At 41.0% G+C, this 21,818-nt stretch overlaps 1 protein-coding gene across 2 annotated transcripts in view; it reads right to left on the reverse strand.

The window, feature by feature from the left end:
• Nucleotides 1–19,573: 19,573 nt before the first annotated feature.
• Nedd1 (NEDD1 gamma-tubulin ring complex targeting factor) overlaps nucleotides 19,574–21,818 on the reverse strand; it is a 40,382-nt gene continuing 38,137 nt past the window's right edge. For both annotated transcript variants that reach the window (XM_021173917.2, XM_021173918.3), the window contains exon 15: nucleotides 19,574–21,371. In XM_021173917.2, the coding sequence (XP_021029576.1) occupies nucleotides 21,267–21,371 (105 nt within the window). In that variant the 3' untranslated portion in view covers nucleotides 19,574–21,266. The remainder of the gene's footprint in view (nucleotides 21,372–21,818) is intronic.

Here is a 21,818-nt window from a genome sequence, read left to right on the forward strand (position 1 = left end):
ACATCCTAATCATATTGCCGTAATTCTGAGAGAATCCGCTCCTCTAGGACTGGAAGCCAGGTGCTCCTTCTGCCTTTGCCCATCCACTTCTTGTCAACCAGAGCTCTATATGACGAATCTGTCCTATTGTCTCAAGTTCCCTTTTCACTCCTGCCCACATGACTGTGGTCTACAACCTGGGTTTCGACAAAAATGGTTTCCTGAGCAGATTTATCTGCTTGGGACCATCCTTGCATTCTTCCACCATACTTCAGAGACCTCTTTTTAAAAAGACAAATCAAGTCACCTGTCTCTTTCTGTCTCCCTGCCCCCTACCATGCAGTGGTCATGGGGACACACATGGCTTTGCAGAACCTGATTCAGACCTCTCGAGCCTAGGTAAGTTAGAACAACTCAACCTTCAGGTCTTGCCCCAAATGACACATATCCAACTGACCCCAGACCAGCCCACAAATGAGCATGCAGCCCTGGCCAACACCCCGAGGGGAGGAGCAAGGGAGGGGGCTGGCAGTGTAGCCACCCCAGGCTCCTGAGATAGAGAAACTGAAAGGAATAAATGTGAGTTGGTTGAAACTGCTGATTCTGGTGATGAATATGCAAAAAACAATGGATGATAGACTATAAACCAAGTAATATATTTTCAAAATTAATATATTTATTTGCTTTGCATCCCAATATCAGCACCTCCTTTTCTCCCAGTACTCCCCCTCTTGAAGCACCTCACCCATTCTCCCCTCCTTTTCTTCTCTGAGAAGGGGGAGCCCTCACAAGTATCAACTCCCACCATTCCCACATCAGTCACTGTAGGACTTGTCTGGCCTCAGTGGGATAGGAAATGTATTTGCATTGCTATGGTTGCTGTTTGTTTGGTTTTGGTGCTGTGTGTTATGTGTAACTGTGCATGATTACATGTGAATGGAAATAAATGTGTGTATATATGTGTACTTGTGCAAGCACATGCGCACACACACATACACACACACACATACTTACACACACACACGCACACGCATGTGGTCAGAATGATTGCGGTCCAGTATCTCCTCCCGTTGTTCTCCACTTCAAATACTGAGGCAGTATCTCTCACTGAGCCCAGAGCCTGCCAATTCAGCTACTCTAGCCAGCTAGCATGTCTCTACCTCCAATGTTGTAGAATTACAAGGGGTTGCCGTGCCTGCCTAGCTTTTGCATGGGTCTTAGGAGCATCAGTCTTCACACTTGTGTGCAAAGCACTTGATCCAGAAATCCACCTCCTCAGCCCCATAGTATTTTGTTTTGTTTTGTTTGCTTGATGCTTTGATTTTTTTTTTTTAATAATTTCGTTCAAATAGTTAGGTGACAGCATACCCTAGTAAGAACAACTGTACTACTAGCTAACTCTCCACTGGTGTAAAGTGACATTAACATGCTTCAAGGTGATGGACTCTACTTCTGAGTAGGATATGTAATTTTTGTTGTTGTTGTTGCCCAGACTCTATTCTCAGCAGGTTGGTGCTGTTGTTTGGGGGGATGGGGTGGTTTTTTTGTTTTGGTTTTTTGTTTTGTTTTGTTTTTCTTTTAATGAACCATTTGCTCTCAGACAAAGGATGTAAACAGTTGCAGAAATAGATCAGCTTTGAGGATCAAAACACATCCATAAAGAGACAATTGGAAGAGCCTGTTTCTTCACACGGCACAATCACTCATGAACTAGTTAACAGTCTGTTTTCCTTGCTTCAGCTGTGTGAGTTGGTACATTCTTAGAAATTATATGGCATTGATAACTCCCTGGCACTTATAACCTGGTACCAAGTAAGCCATTGCTGTAACTGGTATGGGCTGTGACATGAAATCCAGAGCCACTGCAATCATTTCTGATGGAAGGATTATGTTTCCAGTAAGACCCTTTATCTTGATTATACACTAAATTACATGTAGCATGACAAACACATCTGGTGCAACGGTAACCTTATAGCTTCGAAAGCGAGATACTCCTTCCACCCTTGCCCATTTATCTCTGGTCAACCAGATCTCTATACAGTATCCTGAGTTTGTCTTCTCTCAAGCTCCTTTTCCGCTCCTACTCACGTGGCCATGATCTTCTGTATTTTGTCTAAGTAGACCTGATGAGTATGTATCACTGAAGAAAATTCTACTAGGAAGCTAATATATATCCTTAAAAGAAAAAAAAAATAATAGTGGCAAATAAGGATGATGAGAGCCTGATATTGTGCTCAAAAACACAATAGAGGACCAAAGAAATGGCTCGGTAATTAAGAGCACTTGCTGGTGTGTTTATAAATAGATAAAGAGGTATAAGATATGTTCTATGGGGTGTGGTGAGGTATGGGGGAAGGCGATGTCTCAGCAGGCACATGCCAAGGCATCCCTTCCCCCTGAGGGAGCAGCCACATAACTGCATAGTATAGAATAGAGTTTATTCAGGGAATGGGGAGGGGAGTTAGGAGGCTAGCAGAGGCAGAGAAAGACAGAGAGAGGGAGAGAATAGAGAAGTAGAGGCCAGACATGGCAAGAGAAAAGCAAGCAGGAAGAGGGAGGAGGGAACAAGCAGCCCCTTTTATATTGGGCCAGGCCTACCTGGCTGTTGCCAGGTAACTGTGGGGAGGAGCATACCTGGCTGTTGCCAGGTAACCATGGGGTGGAGTTTAAACAGAATGCTAACACTTGCTGCTCTTGCAGAGGCCCTGGGTTCAGTTAGCAACACCCGCATGGAAGCTCACAATTGTCTGTGACTACAGTTCCAGGGGATCTGATGCCTTCTTCTGGTCCCCGGGAGCACCAGACATGCACAGGGCACACATACATACATGCAGGCACACACAGAATAAAAAATAAATAATTCTAAAAAGGATTCAGTGGAACCCAAAACAAATGCTAAGGAAAAGGATAAAAACAATATATAAAAAGTGATACATAAATCTTTGCCTATAGAAGAACCTGCCTCCAAAATAAAGGGTGAGCCAGTACTCAAAAGTAAATTACAACATGTACAGGTTGGGAGAGGAGAGGAGACCCTACTGAATGTTGGGAACTCTATGGCTCTACATGTCTTTAATACTGAAACGCAAGAAGAGACAGCTGGTGTTGGTTGTCAACTTAACACTCATCTGAAGAGGGAATTCAATTGAGAAAGTGTCTCTATCCGATTAGTCTATGGCCAAGTCTCTGACACATTTTCTCGACTGGTAATTAATATAGGAGAATCCAGCCCACTGTGGCCTGTATCATCTCTGTGCAGGTGGACCTGAGTTATGTAAGAAAGATAGCTAGGGAAGCCAGAGAGAGCAAGCCCAGAAGCTTGTCTGACCTAGCATCCTTGTGACTATCACATCAAATCTTTGGGGGATGTAGTAACATACTGTAGTTTGTACCACGCTCAAAGAATGTCATCAGAGCATTGTTATGAGGACATTGTTATGTAATGTTAGAACATGGTATTTAGGGTGATCTAAAGCTGGACCAGAACGGAGGTCCCCCATATTTAGCTATAGTGCAAACTGTATTTTATTCCCTTTAAGAGGAGAACTGCTGGTTTGTGCCAATATATCTGTATTTTATACTTGGTGAGCTTATGTTATGCTAGTGCTTATCACAAAGGAATGATTTACTGTTCATCAAATTAATTCATAATTAAAAATTAAGACAAGAGATTAGACGTGAGCCTTCCAGATGGAGCGCCTCCCCTGAAGTAAGGCTGGGATAGTCTTATGTGCATACCACTAAGCCAGGGACAAGGTCTTAAAATATCTACCACTAATCCTAGAGGAAACCTGTACAAAGCAACTTCCCAGATCTGGGATATCTTATAGGCATAGTAATCATCTCCTTCCCTAGCCAAGGAAACAGTGTTCTCCTTCCCTGGAAAGCCAGACCTGGTGGGGAAAAGGAATGCCAGCCATATTTACAGATGGTAGCTTCATATGAAGAGTCTTGATAGCCTCTAACCAGGGGGGTGGACACAGTTCTCCTCATTCTGTAGTGTACAGGCAAGCACACATCAGCTAAGAGGGTGAAGTGGAACCCCTATTTGCTGCCCACCCCACAAGTCTCACTTACCTCTCTGCAGCAACTCCTCCATGTGGCCTTCATGCCAATACCCAGTATTTCACTCCTGTGACACTTAAGATAAACTTCTTTTATTTTCTTTGCATCAATGTCAATAATTATGCTATTGAAAGAGGGCTCAATACCTGTGATAATATTTAGGTATCCAGATATTCTTTGGTATCATCCGGCAGATAAAAATGTGCTGTGCTCTTCATCTTTTTAAAATAAGAAATAAATGTTTTCTCACTTGCCTGCTTTTCAAAGACTAGAGTAGGTGTCTTTTGACATAAGACGTACTTCAAACGAATTTTGAGAATTTCAATTTGTCTGAATACAGAATGAGGCATAATTGATTTTTTGACAGTTTTTTAATATTTAGTGAGCTCATCCCTAGATTAACGTGAATAGGATCCACAATGTCTGTACCAGGGATATGTCAATTATCTTCAATCATATTGTCATTTTGCTGTATACATGAACCTACCTCACTATTATGAAAAGCTGTTAGTTGACATGAAGAATGAAGGTTTACAATTAATCAGATTTCAGGCTTATTGTGAGTATCGTGTATACCACACAGGGATTAATATATAATAACCCCTATATGTACCCAGCATTGTTCAATGGCTGTTATATAAAGAGATAGTATTGAACCTCTAAGGAGAGGTTCACATCACACTGGACATTGTCTAGACTGAGATAATTGAATGGTTGCCTCTGACTAGTGAGGAGCCAGACTTGGAGATAAATCATTATCATAACTCTACAAAAATTACTATACAGCTAGAGGACATGTATTTGGATGCCCAGAAGAGAATAGGGTTGCCTTTGGGTCAAGGAAAGTTATCACCAGGAAGGTGAAAGGTAAGTTACAGTAAGTAGTGTCCTAGAACTTGATAGTGTTTGAAAGGCAAAAGCAGAGAGCCATGAGAAGGCATAATCCACCCACACATGCACCTCCCCACATGTGCATTGATCCGAAGATTGACCCATTGGATATGGGATATGTGGACAAATAAGAGAAAAGTCTGAAAGGACAAGGACATCATACCAAGGACAATATCTCCTTCTTTTGGACAATCATAATTGCATAGAAGACAACTTGAATGGCTGCACAGACAGTGGCCATGTAGATAAGTGGGAAGCCTAGTTAGAAGGCTATTGAAAACCCAGGTGAGATGTGTGGACCATCTGAAGAACAGCAGCTGGGACAGAGGTGGGGCAAGAAACGTACCTAGCATAGCATGAGACACAACCAAAAGAATCCCAGAGGCACCTATTGGTCCTTATGGTGCTCATTTCCAGTTCCTCTACACACTAAGCTGTATTTGTGTCAGCAGCTTGGCTAAAGGTCTCTGTCATAATTCACTTTCTATTACCATGATATACACCATGAACAAAAGCAACTTGGAGAGGAAAGGGTTTATTGGGCTTACTGACCAAATTATAGTCCATTCTTAGAACTCAAGCAGGGTAGGAACCTAGAGGCAGGACTGAGGCAGAGACCATGGAGCACCTCTGCTCACTGCCTTGCTCCCCATGTCTCACTCAGCTTGCTTGTTTTTAAACAATCTAGGACTGCCTACCCAGGGTTGGCAACACCCACAGTTGGCTGTGCCCTCTTATATCAACAAAATGCCCCCACAAACTTGCCTACAGGTCAATCTGATGGAGATATTTTCCCAATTGGGATCCCATCTTCCCAGATAAGTCTAGCTTGTATCGAGCTGGCAAACACCAACCAACATCTCTGTCCCATATTTATTTTTTTTTCTTGTTTCTTTCAGGATCAACTTACACTCTCAGGGATATGTGTGGTATGCATATGCGCGTACAAATGTGTGCTTGTGCATGTGTTTAATGCATGTGTCAAAAGGCAACTGAAACTTACAAGATTTTTTTTCTCTTTCTTCTTTCTTTTTCTTGGCGGTAGGGGTGGCTGGGCTTCTCAAGATAAGGATCTTACTATGTAGCTTCCAATGGCCTCGAACTCAGGATTCTCATGCTATAGTCCTCTGAAGACTGAAAGCACAGATGTACGCCATGATACCTTACCTCTTGAAGCCTGGTTTTTGAACCAGAATATCATTTTTAGTCTACAACAACCAATGCTAATAATAAACTCAGTAAAGCAAGTGCCCTCTACTTTTTAGTCGTAGAAACTGTCTTCAAACACCAAAGGGCAGATAGACAGTAGGGATGGAAGGCTGGAGACAAGACCACCATATACCACATAGTCTGCAGAACCACGACTACATCCAAGGTCTACCATATGCTGAGAAACAACATGTGCTGTACCTGGGCCTGCTTAAAGCATTGTTGGCTCAGTGGTGAAACATGTTGCCAGGAAGCAAGGAAGACAATCCCAGGTAGCCCCAAGACAGAGAGCCTGTCGAGACGGACATGGGTGTGCTCCCCAAAACCACTGAGTTCTAGCTCTACAGCCTGTAATGAAAAAAACAGAAGCACATGTCCCCAAGAAAACCACCTATTTCTGAGATGCCCTGTAGATCTCTTCTTCCTCATTATCTTTGTGGACAGCTTTGGCTCCTCTTCAATCTATGCTAATCTCTGGAAAAGGCAGTTTCGAAGATGTATCTTCCACACTCTGGTCTCACAGTGAAGGTTTCAAATGTCCCCACTCGGCTTCCCTGGTCATTACATATAGGATGCATGCCGCTTCTGAGTCCTACTCTACAGCAGTTCCAGTATTCCAGCCTTGGTGTTTCTTATGTGTACTCTGTCAGACAAACGAGGCTGCCCTTCCAACTGCAGCTCCCTCCACAACCCAGGGCCTGGACAGGGCTACAAGTCTCATGTAATCATGTACCAAAGGTGGTGTGTAGTACAGTTTTTAGTAGCCATTTCCACTTCTTCTTGAGGCCAGTTTCCCAGTCTCTTTGTCCTCTGAAACATCACCATTAGGAATTATTCCTAATGCTCTGCACACAGAACTCTAGGCTCTTTCCTGTTCCCTCTTTCCAATTCTCCCAATCTGTGAGCATAACTCGTTTCCAAAGCCACCTCGAATGTTTTAGTTATAGTAATAACTCCATTGTGGTACCAGTTTTATCTTAGTCCGTCTTCTGTTGCTAGAAACATAATACCAAACTGTGTAAATTATAAGGAAATGGGGTTTAATTAGCTTACCATTCCAGGGATACAAAGGCCCACTTCTTATTGACAAGAGTCCCAAGGTAGCAAGAGATAGGAAACACATATCCACATGCCTTCTGATCTCTTTCACTCTTCTCATGAAGCCACCAGTGTCCAATCTAGGGTGCTCTGTCTTGATAGCTTTATGTAATCCTAAAGCCTCCCGAAGATTCTGTTTCTGAGCCACATAACTAGATTAAATGTCTCTCTCTTAATACCTCACCATGGGGATTACACTCAACATGAGTTCTGGAGATAAACAAACTGCAAACTGTAGCTTCTTCTCTTGAAGAGGTTAATAGCATTCAAAGATAAAGAATTTCTACATCTGCAAAAGGAGCTCAGTTGAAAAAGTGCTGGCCATGCCAGTACAGGGACCTGAGCTCAATTCTCAGAATCCAGTGTGTGCACGAGAGTGTGTGTGCATATGTGTGTGTTCCTTCCCCAGGTGCAGCATTAGTGCATGCTTTTAATCCCAGCACTGGGGAATCAGAAACAAGTGCATTCCTGAAGCTCACAACCACCCAGCTTAGTTTAATTGAAAAGCTCCCAGGGCCTAGTGAGAGACCTTGTGTCAAAAACTAAGGTGTTTGGCAACTGAGGATGTACAAGGGAGGTTGGTCTCTTGCATTCACACACATGCACACACCCTCACATGCATAAACGCACATGTGAACACATACAAAAACCTGAATGATAAATAAAAATAATTGCTAGTTCCATGTGCATGAGTAGTGAGTGCATAGTGCTAAACAATCTGAGAAAGCTAAGAAGAGCTATGAAAGAAGAATGTTTTTGGAAAGAAGAAAACAGAAGTGAGGGCAGACAGCGTAAGGATCTCTGGTGGATTCTCATAGCCTTGTGCTTTGTCCAAGGTTAAATGAAATAAAGCATGGTTTGGCTGAGAGCAGGGGACTGATCCAGAGCCAGGAAGATGTATTCTTCTAGAATGGAGGAGCATGAAGGACCAACTGAGCACCATGCTACTGGCCTCTGGGAAATGTTCTAACTCTAACTATGGACAGAAAACGAGAGAAACCAAAAGAGCTTTTGGTTCTCCTCACAGACAGAGACAGAGTCATCCACACTCGGACAGATCTGGGATATTGAAGCCAAAACCTGGAGGGAAAGTTTCTGAAATCTGAAATATTCTCTAGCCAACAGAGACTGAACAGATACCAGTATGTGGGTGGCATCCCAGACTGAAGTTCCAACACTGTGTGGAGTTCTCTGCTGACCTCCTTGGAGGTCTATGTGAACACACAGGAAACCAGAAGCAGAATCCTCTGCAAAGCTAGAGCCCATGCATGACCCACAGCATGTCCTGTTAAAGTGATCGAGCTCACACTGTCCCTGTGTGGAACCCAAGGCAAAGTCGGCCACCCCGGAGATAGACGTCCCTAGGAGCATCTAAGTCTGTTGGGCATATATTTCAACTTTGTTTCCTATAGTTGCCTAACCTTTCACGCTCAGATACTGAGAGAAGATTCTAACGAAAGGAAAATTAATAACTAACCTTTCTAATAAACTTAGATGAAGTAATCCCAAACACTAGCAAAGTAAATCCAAGATAATGAGGTTTCTTCAGAGTACCAGGATGATTTAACATTTAAAAATCAATACGAACCTCTATATTCATAGATTTAAAGCGGGAAACCGATCCCAGTGGATTCAGCAAAAGCAATTAGCAGAGCTCAGCACCCATTCACTCCTGATTGAAACAAAGCAAAACTTCGCCAACTAGACAGACAACGGAAGACTCTGTGCCTTTCTCCTGCCAATTACTGAGGTGCATTCAGGACTTCCACAAAATTATCAGTGCTGACCTTTTCTTTGGCTGTTTATAGCATAACATTTGCTTTTTACATTTCAGATCTCTCTTATGAGGAGCATGAAACACTAGAATAGCTAAATCTTTTTTCTTTGAACAGGGCAGCATTACCAGATGGCTTCTTTCGCTCCAGAGGGCCTGCAGCCAATCTACTTTTCTAGTTTCATTATCAACTGGACACGACTTAGAATCACCCAAGGAAGAATTTCAGTGACTCTAGGTTAGGTTGGCCCATGGGAATGTCTGTAGAGATGGTCTTGGTCACCTTCACTGATGTAGGAAGACCCAGGCTAAAAGTGGGCGACATCATTTCCTGGTTTGGACTCTGGACTATGTAAGAGTAGAGAATGTTAGCTGAATACTAAGCCATGCCTTCACATGCATTCCTTTCTGCTCCTGGTGGCAATGTGCCTTAGCTGCTTCAGGTCCCTCTCTTGCTTTCCAACCTAACTTCAAATCCTGAGCCAAATAAACCCTTTCTCACTTAGTTGCTTCTTGACAAGATGCCCTTACCACATCTTACCACAAGGGCATCTTACCACAGGGTTAGGGATGAGACTAACATGAGCATTGAATTTATGTTAGTCTTTCATACCTTCTTCCGTTCCTTTGTTCCCATCCTTTCTGTCACCCAGTACTTCAAAATGTGAATCTTGTAATGAGCCCTTAACTTGTGTTTTGTCTGCTGTTTTAATTGGCCCATGAATTCTTTGTATATTAAGCATTGTTCTTAATGCATTTTAATTGAAATATTCTCTTACTCTTGTTTCCCAGCTGGACTGCATATTCTTTTGTGTTATCTTATTTTTCATTATTTATCAAAATTAACACTCTCTCACCCCCAGAAATAGAAGTGAATCAGCCAAAGGTTTGTGGTTTTAGAATAGGTTTTCACAAACAGCATACCTGTATGCCAACACTCAGGTTTGAAAGTAAAGCCCTGGCCTCAGGAATTTCCCTGGAGCTCTTTGGGCCTTGGGCCCCAGAATTCAGATGAGATCTCTATTGCAGCAGATGAAGTATTCCAATAGAACCCCTGTGGTGGTTTGAATATGCTTGACCCAGGGAGCAGCATTATTAGGAGTTATGGCAATGTTGAAGGAAGTGCAACACTGTGGGGGGTGGGCTTTGAGAGTGCTTCCTTTTAACTGCCTGGAAGCCAGTCTTCTGTTCCCCTTTGGAATAAGATGTAGAACTCTCAGCTCCTCCTGCACCATGCCTGCCTGGACACTGCCATGCTCCTACCTTGATGATAACAGACTGAACCTCCGAACCTGTAAACCAGCCTCAATTAAATATTGTCCCTTACAAAAGCTGCCTTGGTCATGGTGTTTCTTCTTCATAGCAATGAAACCCTAAGACATCCCCCAAAGCATGTACACCTATCAGTGGTATAGTGTATATGGGAGACCCTTTAGTGTCAACTTGCCTGAGGCCACCATGCCTACAGGAAATTGTTAAGTTTCGTGCTAACTTGGAGTATGGGTTATTTCACTGTGCTCTGCAGCCATCAGATCTATAAGCCTTTGAATCCAGCCAGACTGTTCATTACTGAAACCTGGCTGCTGGCCTTCTAGCGCAGCATGCATATTGTCTGCCAAGTTTGGAGTGCTGCTGTTCCTTAAGAGGAAAGCGATGCAGAGGACAGATGTAGGCTCAACTAACCTGACTTCAATAGGATCCAAGGGCTGAATGGTTTTGTCACAAGAGGACCTTTGGACAAATTCAAAGTGTCTCAGCGGTATTGGCCCATATAGTCAAAGTTAAATATAGGTCACCCTTCCAAAGCTTACGGGGATTTCCCTACATCTTATAAAGTCTAAGACTTGGTAATCTTAGGTCCATTACCTTAATAGTCCATTCTAGAGCTGAAGTTGAACGTGTGTATGCATGCATGCATGCACATGATGAGCTCATGCATGTACGTGTGCACACTCAGGTGCGTACATACATACATACACTCATAAATATAAAACACATGTAAAATCTGGGTAATTTATTTATTATTAATGATTATTATTTCCTATTGCTTACTGAAAGCCTTCCTCAAGTCTATTGTGTATGTGTGTGCTCACTGATTCTCTTCAGAGACTCGTTTGCATGTAATATCAAGTCATCCCCTCATTTTCAGTCTGGGCATCCTGAGATCTAACAGGAGTCTCTTGTACACACATGCATGTGTTGTTCTTAAGCCAACCTTTGTGATTGAATTGGCCTGTTTAGCCCAGTTATAATAAAGGTAACAATCTCTAGGCTAGATGTTGCTGCTGACCTTCGGCCCCTCCTTTCTGTATTCCCTGGCGCTTTCTTGCTTTCTCTTCCTTCCCTAGGCTTCTTCCATTGTGTTGTTGAACTTTTCTACAGTTATACTTTTTTCCTTCCTCACTTTGCTATCTATATCCTTGGGTGTTACGAGTGTAATTATATAAATCACCTGAATTACTTAATTATAATAATCAACTTTAATACGTGGCTTCATTTATAAAAATTCTACACCTTACACCTATCACCTTTTAGATTACTAATGATGCAAATTTCTGTATGTTCATGCACAGGTGTATGTGTGTGTGGTGTGTGTGTGTCTATGTGTGTGTCTGTGTGTGTCTGTGTGTGTGTGTACATCTGTGTGTAGATCAGAGGACAAACTCACTTGTGGAGCCTCACCTTCCACTTCCTTAGAGACAGGGTCTGTTTGTTGTTTTCCTACTGTATACATCAGACTAGCTGACGGCCCCTAAGCTTCTGGGGATTCTCCTGTCTCTATCTCCCCTCTAGGAGCCCTGGGGTTACAGATGTTTGTGCTAAATGCCTTTTACCTGGGTTCTAGGGACTGAAACTAAGGACAGCATTCTTGTGTCCAAGCACTTCTACCCACTGAGTCATCTCAGCTGACGAATCTCCCTTCTGGCATTCAAATTCAATCCTAATGATTAGTTGTAGGGGTGTGTGTGTGTGTGTGTGTGTGTGTGTGTGTGTGTGTGAAGCCCAGGGTCTCACACATGCCAGGTAAATACTCTGACCTATAGCCCCAGCCCAATGTCATAGATTTGTAACTCTTTAATTTAATTTTACCGTGGTAAAAACATTTAGTATGAGACCTACCCTATTAACAAGCTGTGAGTGTGTAATATATCACTGTTGACAAGAGATGCAATGTGCAGGTCCCTCAAGCTTATTCATCTTGCTTAACTGGGACACTATAATTACTTCTTATGCTCTTAAAGATCCGACGCCCGATTCAAAAATGAATTACCTTTCAATACTACGTGCCTCTTCTATGTGTCTATGCATTGACTTATATTGGGGATTATTTATGAATAGTTTTGTCTTGCTGTTCACCATGTTTTTACTTGAATTTAGGAAAAGTAACTGCTTTATTCAGATATGAGAACACCAGAAACCAGTCGGCCACAGAGCCTCTACTAAAAGGCTAAACATTTGATGTGTTTATTATATGTTATAACATTCCCTCTACTCCCTTCCCAAATATGTGCACTGAGGATGGTTTGTGGCTTTTTCCATCTACTTTGCTGCACTCACTCAACACTTGCTTTCTAAAATCCTCTAACACACTGTTTCTCAACCTGCCTAAGATTGTGAGACCCTTTAATACAGTCCCTCATGTTGTAGTGACTCCCCCCACCACCATAAAATTATTTTCATTTCTACTTCATAACTGTAATCTTATGTAACTCATAACTGCTACAGCTATGAATCAAAAAGTAAATATCTGAGACACAGTGTATCTAAGATGGGAACCCCCAGAGGGGTTCCGACCCACATAGAGCCACTGCTATATATTTCACCAGCATAAGAACAAACCTTATTTGAAAACAAACAAACAAACAAACAAACAAACAAGCAAGCAAACACCAACATCAAACCAAAACAAAAATTTCTCAGGCCCGAGGAATATCTCATGGATCCAGTGCTTGCCCAGCATGTGTGAGGTCCCAGGTTCGATCCCCAGCCTCCCACTCCCCTACTGAGACATGCCTGTGTGTCCTCGTGGTTGTGTGCTTGCTGAAAGTGTTGACTTGCAGGCTTGCTCCTGGTGCTCTTTGAAAGGTTTATACAGTCAGGAGGAGATGAACAGAAAGATTTTAGGCGGCTGGTTTGGAGCATGAGTCAGTGATTGGGTTTATAACAAGCAATGGTTTAATTTTTAAAAAGTCATAAAGGGAACACGTTACAAGATCAATACAATAAGAGGCACTAAAGGCACTGCTGGTGACAGCTGAAACTGAAGCCATGGAGTAGAGAATGAGACTAGACACGTCTAGCATTTAGGCTAACAAATTATTCTGGCAACATTTAAAAGGGGAAAACAAAGAGTAGGCAGGTGTGAAACTCAACTGAAACACGGATCTGGTCCTAAACCAAGGCAGCCGCTTGTGGAAATAAAGGGCCTTCTTCCCAAATATAGGTGCTGTCATTTCCTTTTCCCAGCCTGGAGCACATAATCTGGGCACCTCCATATTAATAAGGTAGTCAGGCCAGGAGATGGCCCAGTGGTTAAAGTGCTTGCCACCGGAGCATGAACACCTGTGTCACAGCCAGACATGATGTTGTGTCTGTAAGCCCAGTGCTAGAGGGTGATAGGTAAGTCCCTGGAGCTTGGGGACAAGTTAGCCAAACTGGTGAGTTCCAGGCTCAGTGAGGAAGTTTGTCTCAAGACGAAATAAAATGATGGGGGAGCAAGTGAGGAAGACCCCAGTGTCAGCATCTGGCCTCCACATGCACATGCGCATGGCCACACTCACAGAAGCATATATGTGCAACACATACATATGTATACACACGTTAACATGGGACATTTACAAATACTAAATTACCTTTTATAACTAATGCAGTAGCATCCTTAGAGAAAAAAAGAAAAGCGAATTATTCTGGCCATTTTGCCTATGTATTTACACGTCTCTATAAATGCTAAGGCATGGGTTTCAATTCTACATCGGCTCTTAATATACAAGTAAAGGCTTGTATAAAAATGACACAAAAAAACCAACATAGCTTGTCAACACATTTATACATAAAAACCACTTGTGTTTTTTCATTATATCATAATTTGCTTCAAATATAGAAGTATATTATGACTTATGGTTTCATGGTCAAAAACTATGTTGAAATAATGCATAAACTAGTACTTTCAATAGAAAATTAAATGTGAGTGTGTTTGGCAACTTATTTCATAAGGCAGAATAAATATAAAGTTATAGAACAGGAGTAATTTTGAGTTGTTGTAGCTACAGACATAAAGGCATCATTCAAAGGATGTGAGAATGGAAACAACAGTGATCTTTATGTTTTGCACAATTCTGCAAAGCGTTGTGTTTTGTGCACCAAGGAAGCCTATAAGGCAGGAGTGGACTATAGCTATCCATTTGTTTATTCCAGCTGATGCAAACACCAGCCCTGTTGCACCCCAGGTGATAAATGCTTAGTGGTTTAGGCATCATAAAATATAAACTGAGTTGGGTGACCTTAAAGGACAGGGAGCCACCCACACACTCCAGAAAGAGCCAGCCTTTGAAACAAGGACAACAACAACACTATCCCTCTACCAAGAGGCTTTGTAATTTCTGAAATGGATCCTATAAACTGCTAGAAAAGATGTTGTATTTTCTGTCTAAAAGCCATAAGTCTAGACAATTTCACATAGTTTCCCCAGCATATTTCTGCTAGAAAATGGGAGAAAAACACTACGATATGAGTAACCCATTTCAATAGTTGGTCAAAATATCATAATTACTCTTTATAGCTGCCATTTTCTCATAGTGTGAAATCATGGTTCAAGATCGGGTCGAGCATATAATGATATATTTCCATTTAAACATTTCTTGAGTGGTAAAAATCACAATTTACCTAGTAACTGAACTAGTATTATTTCCGTGAAATATATAGACTCTTGCCACCCTTTAACAAATATCATTATCCATAATGCCAGGCATTCAATAAATGAGGAAAAAGAACAAATTTGAAAGCTCAGTGGGTAAAGTGTTGGCTGAGCAAGCATGAGGGCCTGAGTTTGCAATCCTAGCACCCACATAAAAAGCTGAGCATAGCTGTGCATGGCTGTAACCTCAGCACTAAGAGGCAGAGACAGGAGGATCACAGGGGGCTCACTGGCCAACCAGTCTAGCCAATCAGAGAGCTCCAAGTTCAGTGAGCAAGTCTGTCTGCAAAATAATGTGGCAGAGAGTGATAAAGGAGGATAGCCCAAGTCAACCCTGGCTTCCATGTGTGTGTGCGGGTGCACACAGACACACACAGACACACACACAACTTGAATACAACCTTTATTGTGATTCCTTGCCTGTACTCTCATGACAAGTTCTGCAAACCACACTTAGACTTTGCCTTTGAGCAAATGCTGCATCCTAGCCAGGAAGGTTGCAAATTCAGATTTCAGGAGGCTGAAGTACGAGGGTCCCATGTTCAAGGCCAACATATCTCAAAAATAAACAGACTAGAATGTACAGACAAAAGAAGGAAATGGAAAACTAGACTTGACAGTTTCATTTTTCTCAGTAATGATTTGTCATTTATCAAAAACCTGTGTGTGTGTAAATGATAACCATCTGAATCTCCCAGAAAAATAAATCAACCGCAAACAAAATCTCTAATGCTCATCAACAAATAATCATGTATAGATAGATGTGTATTAGGTGAGATGAAAAAAGTAAGGTGGTTACAGTTGATTAACTAGGAACTGTCAAACAGCTACGTTAAAATTTTAAATGTATAGAGGCTGCCACCAAAATGCTACTCAATTTTTCTTAGAAACCAGAAAAATACATTCTATGCTGGGTAAAGTTCATTATTCCATTGGCTTTATTTACTATAAATCCAAAAAGGGGTTTTATTTACTAAAAACCAATCTATGGGTTTACCTAACACTGCACATTCTAACAGTCCGTAATAGTCCCTGTAGACGTGGTCTGCACATGATACAGATTCAGTACCAACTCTCTCCTCATATGCTGGGATGGTTAGTTCTGCCAGCTTGACCCAATTCATAATCAGCCAAGCAAGGAGTCTCCATGAGGAGCTGTCCAGATGATGCTGGCCTATGGGCATGTTTACAAAGGATTTTCTAACTTAGGCCAATTGAGGTGCAAAGACTTGCCCTGGATGTGGTCAACATCACCTCATGGGCTGGGCCCTAGACTAGATACAAAGGAAGGCAGTTATGCATGCATGGCACTCTTTCTGCACTTGACTGTGGATGTGACTATCTGCTTCTATTTCCAGTCACCTTGCTCCTCCACAATGACAGACTGACTGGAATCATGAGCCAAGTAAGCTCTTCCTCCCTTATCACATCTGTCAGTGTATTACTAGCAACAGCAGAGCAAACTAAGATCTGAGTGCTAAGTTGATGTCAAATGATTCTTTCAGTTCATATATCCTTCATAGTTTTGAACAATATTCATGGTGTGAATGGCAGGCAGAAGTCATTTCAACCTACTTATGCCAAACATTAGAAGCGATCACTTTTGGGGGGGACACATGGGAGGGTAAAGATGAGAGGATCAAAGGCCAAGGTCAAGCTTGGCTACATAAGGAGTTCGAGGCTGGCTGGGCTGTGAGGACCATCTTAGGTTGAAACAGCTGATATTAAAATATCCATATCAGAAGCATCATTAAAACCCAGACTAGGCAGTCATCAGTGACAAAAGCCTTCCCATGACCCTTTGGCATCCTTCTCTGACCCCACTCCCTACTGTCTACAACCACTGACTGGTGCCAGGTTAAGTTTGCATGTGCACATGGCCACATAGCACTGGTTTTTACCCATATATTTTGTGTCGACTCCACACTAATCTATGTTAATAGTTCTTCCTTTCATATAGCTGGTGGGGTTCCATCCCACATACTGTGATTTGTTTAGTCATTTACTCATTGTCAAGTGTTTTGGATGGCTTCTAGACTTTGGATATTGCAATAGCTGATATAACAATTCCTGTGCAACATTTGCCTAAGTGTCTGGAGTAGAACAGCTAAGGCATGTGACTGGTGGATGATGGGAGAAACGGTTAAAAAGTGTTTCCTAGAATGACTGTACTATTCTTTATTCTGAGTATAAAACTCACAGTTGTTCCACTTCCTCGACAAATGTGATTTGAATAGGTATGGCCCCTATAGAATTCTGTGTTTGAATGCTGGCCCATGGAAAGTGGCACTATTAGGAGGTGTAGCCTTCTTGGAGGAAGTATGTCAATGTTGGGGTAAGTTTTGAGGTTTCAATCCTCAAGCTACACCTACTGTGGTACAGTCTCCCTCTGCTGCCTGTGGATCCAGATGTAGAGCTCTCGGCTCCTCCAGAACCATGTCTGCCTACACACTGTGATGCTTCCTGCCATGACGAAAGATAATGAACCAAACCTCTGAAACTGTAAGTCAGCCCCAATTAAATGTTGTCCTTTAGAGTTACCACGATCACTGTTGTCTCTTCAGAGCAATAGGAGCTTAACTAGGACAAAGTCATATTTCTAGCTCTCAGTAGTTAAATGAACATACAATGGCATCTCCTGGCTTGGTCTGAACTTCTCTGAGGACTGAGATTACAGTTTTTCCCACTCGCAGTCTTCCCACCATCACTGTCAAAATGCCTATTAGAATCACTTGCCCATTTTAAAACATGTTACTTTTCTACTGAGCTACCTTCATGTCTGGAGTGCAAGATACTAAATGGCATTTTTCCATCATGCCTGTCTTCTGGATCTCTTTTGCACTATTTTTTGAAGAACATTATCAAGTCCAAGTTAACAATTTTCCTTTCAAAGTATTATCTGTTGACATTTACAAAACTGCTAAGCTCAATATTTCCACCTGATACTGACTTTTAGAACCTTAAAGTTTGCACAGTTTGCTCTATTTTGCTTAACTTTTATATAATAAAAAGTATGTCTCACAATCTTTATTCCAGCCATCTACTTATTCCAACAAAAAATATAAACTTTATTGGTTGGTTTATGTCAAAAATCAGTTGACGAATATGTATGATAGGACTAGACAGTGCTGAGGTTCCCACATCTTGTACACTTGCTGAGAGCCATTTTAGGTTTAACTACAGTTTGGTCTCCTTGATGGAAAACCCCACGGAAAATTACCCAACTTTTTTCTAAAAATCCAAGGTTAAGATGCTCCAGCTAACTTATCTTAGCTTCTGATTGTCTGCTTGGGCAAAACCTCCTTCTTCAGCTATCTGCTTACCTTAGCTTCTGTTAAACTGCTTGCTTGTGCAAAACCTCCTCCTATAGCTGCCAAAGTGGGATGTCAGGGTGTGGTTTTTGCCTTAAAAAAAAATAAAAATAAAAACCCTTACTCTAAATGCCCAGTACTATACTTGGGTTCGAAATATCTAAGTGTGTTCCCAGCCAATTGTAGCACAGACTCTCAATTGGCTATACACTTAGGTCATTTCTGGTGGGCTGCCCATAACATATGAGTGTGTGTGCCACAATGAGAATCTACTTTTGGGCTTTATTATACCTTATTGATGTGATTAGATTTACATTTACCTGTTATCTTGGCTAGTTGTAGCTTTTAATGAGGAGTTATGAAATATAAAACCAAAGTGCTATTTTCCCTAGACTCTTTGGTTATTCAAATATTTTCACATATTTGACACATATTTTTACATATCTGGACATTTCACAGTACTGAGGGTTTTAACTCCTGATGTGCATGCCACACTTATAAAGCTTACCTTCTCATTGGAGAGTACAGTGCATGGGTCTATCAAATCTATCCCTCAATAACTCATGTTTTTATGCTATTCAAAGTGGCATTTAACTTTCTCATTAAATGTTGCTTACACAGAAATGAGGCTTTTGTATATTCACTTGCACCTGGGCTTTAAATCAAGAGTGAATGCTGGCTCTGTCAGATGCTTCTGCAACTACAAAAAGAACATTTGCTTTGTGATAGTCTTTTCTTAGATTTCCTCATTATCCCAAGTTTGCACCTTTGAGAAATTGCCTTTAGCTATATCATTTAGTGGACTGCTGGATTTGAACTATTAAAATGTGATGTGGGATTGTCCGGACGCCGTCTCCTTTCAGTAGCAGAGTGTTGCTGGCTTTTTTGAGTTGGGTATCACACCCCAGTTTCATAATACTGCAAGCACTTGTTTATTAGTACTTGCTGTTTTCTTTAAATATTTAAAAGAATTCATTAGTTTTCATACTTGGCTTTTTGTGTGTATGTGTGTGCGCACGCACCTTTGTATGAGATGGAGAAATACTTGTAGAATAGGTAATTCCTTTCACTTCCAATATTGATCATTTATGTCTGATTTTCTCAGTTCTGTGGCTGGTGGCTTATCAGTTTTATTGCTAAGAATTACTGTACGCTTCACTATTTTCACCAATTGATTTGATTTTCCACTGCATTCATTCCTTTTTTTTTTTTACATTGAGGAATATTCTTCTATTTGCAGGTAAAAACTGAGGTCACTAATTCTAGGGGTCTTTCCTTTTCTAAGATAAGCTTTGATGCTATACATTCATCTACAAATAACACACTGTGTGGTTTCCACAATTTTAAAGGATTTAATTATTTAAGAGGAAGAGAACATGAAGATGACAGAGGAGGAGAAGAAGGGATAGGGAGGGGAGGAGAAATGGGGGGAAGGAGGGGAAGGGGGAGGGGGGAGGGAAATGGTGCTATTTTGTTGCTGTGTATTAGTAACAATCTTGTCTTTTGCTTTCAAATTCCCAGAGGGAAGGTTAAATTCCCTCCTTATTACTCCATTTCAACTAGAGGTGAAAGGTTCAAGCTCAGACTGTCTACATTTTGAATGCAAAAATTTATTGTACTCAGTGCTTAAATCCATGACAAGTGTTTTACCTATATACATGTTCTATCAGACCTTTTTTAATACACAATATATACACCTATAGAAAAAAGGAAATAGGAAAATATTAATAGGTTAAAATGTAGTATATAGACAAAGGACTTCTGCATTCTAACGTTTGAGGGACATATAAGGAGACTTGTTACAAGTCATAATGCCAAGAAAAGACCACAGAAATTTGATACACAAATAGACTTTCTGAATCACTTGGGAAAAGTCTTATTCCTGTTCCACTTTTGGAGATAGTTATTCACAGGTTTATATTTATTAAATACACCCTTACAGATTCCATCTCTTTAGAAACACATAAAGTTATCAATCTAAGCTACATTTTAGTAAACATCTTGATCCTAGAAAGCAAAAGTGGGTAACAGATCTACATATAAAGTACACAGTCGAGATCTTTGGGCAAGAGGCAGCAAGAATATAAACGGGTGAGTAGCCCCTAATCCAGCCCTATCAAAGTGTGGATCACAGCAGGCAGATGAACACAGCCAGTGCTGCCAACATGTAAATTCTTTGCATGATGAACCTTTATAAATATTATGGTAAGGCTAAGGATAGAAAGTGCTGTTCAGAGCACACTGTAATTAGAGAAAGTTAATAATAGACAACACAGAAGAAATAATCTATGCCTGTTACTTGTGAGGAAAAAAATGGCAACAATATTCTAATATTTAGTTAGTATAAGAAAATTTCACTGATCCTAAATTGAGTGATGAAAATCTTATAGTAATGATTTTGCACATAGTTAATTCATTAGACAATCAGCAGATATATAGCCCTTGAATCTTCCAAACCCTTAAAAGTTTTATATATATATATAAAATTAGGTAACCAGAACAAAGGTACCATGTATCTGTACAACACAAAGTTTCAAAAATGTATTACATATACACTAAATAAATAAGGCATACCTGATGTCATCATGTTAACAAAATAATTACTAAACTGTGAAAAAATCCAATTGCCACTTTACAATTATTTCTTCATAAAATAGAAGGTATACCGAGGTTTTAAAAATTGACTACCTAAAAAAATTTGGAATACAATTTGTCCATCAAAAATATATCTATTTTTAAAAGTCATTTACAAAACATAAACCTATCCTTATGAACATTCTCTTCTTTTAGGAAAAGGGCACTTAGTGTATAGCTAAGGCATTCAGAAAAGAAATTTCCTGTTGACTTCCCCACTAGGAAGATTGGTATTCTGTTCAGTTTTAATATAAAAATATAAATGTCTGACAGAGATGGAATAGTGCGTGCTGCAAACCCCATTTTCAAGGCCATGCAAACAATACTGATTCCGTGTATTATAGTTGCCAGAAACCTCCTAACTCGGAACAAATCAAGGTGCCCAGAGGCTTCAGAAATGGGCCCGCAGCCTTTTGTTTTCTTCTCGCAGCCTTTCGATCTCAGCCACTAAGCCTTCATTCACGGAGTATCTTTCCAGCAAAGAGTGCATTTCATTCTGGAAAAGGCAGACATACATCTTAAATTACGGGCTCTTCCCACTACACAGTGAGCTGTGTTACATGAGTTGAGCTGCCACTCCCATGCTCAATTAGCTAGCTAAATGGTATTCCTTGGACCTAACCAGGAAGATTGCATGAGAAATTAAATATCGGGGAGATCTACAGTCATACTTTTGGGAATCTTTTTTTTTTTAACTCATCAAAGGTCAAACCTGTTCTTTGATAGAAGCCTCAATTTTCACAAGTTAAAAAGCACAGCCGGGCGTGGTGGCGCACGCCTTTAATCCCAGCACTCGGGAGGCAGAGGCAGGCGGATTTCTGAGTTCGAGGCCAGCCTGGTCTACAGAGTGAGTTCCAGGACAGCCAGGGCTACACAGAGAAACTCTGTCTCGAAAAACCAAAAAAAAAAAAAAAGCACATGTGTAGATGAGATCTGCTTCACT

This window comes from Mus caroli, unplaced genomic scaffold (genome assembly GCF_978045245.1).
Source record: "Mus caroli unplaced genomic scaffold, Mus_caroli_1 scaffold_9, whole genome shotgun sequence".
NCBI lineage: Eukaryota > Metazoa > Chordata > Mammalia > Rodentia > Muridae > Mus > Mus caroli.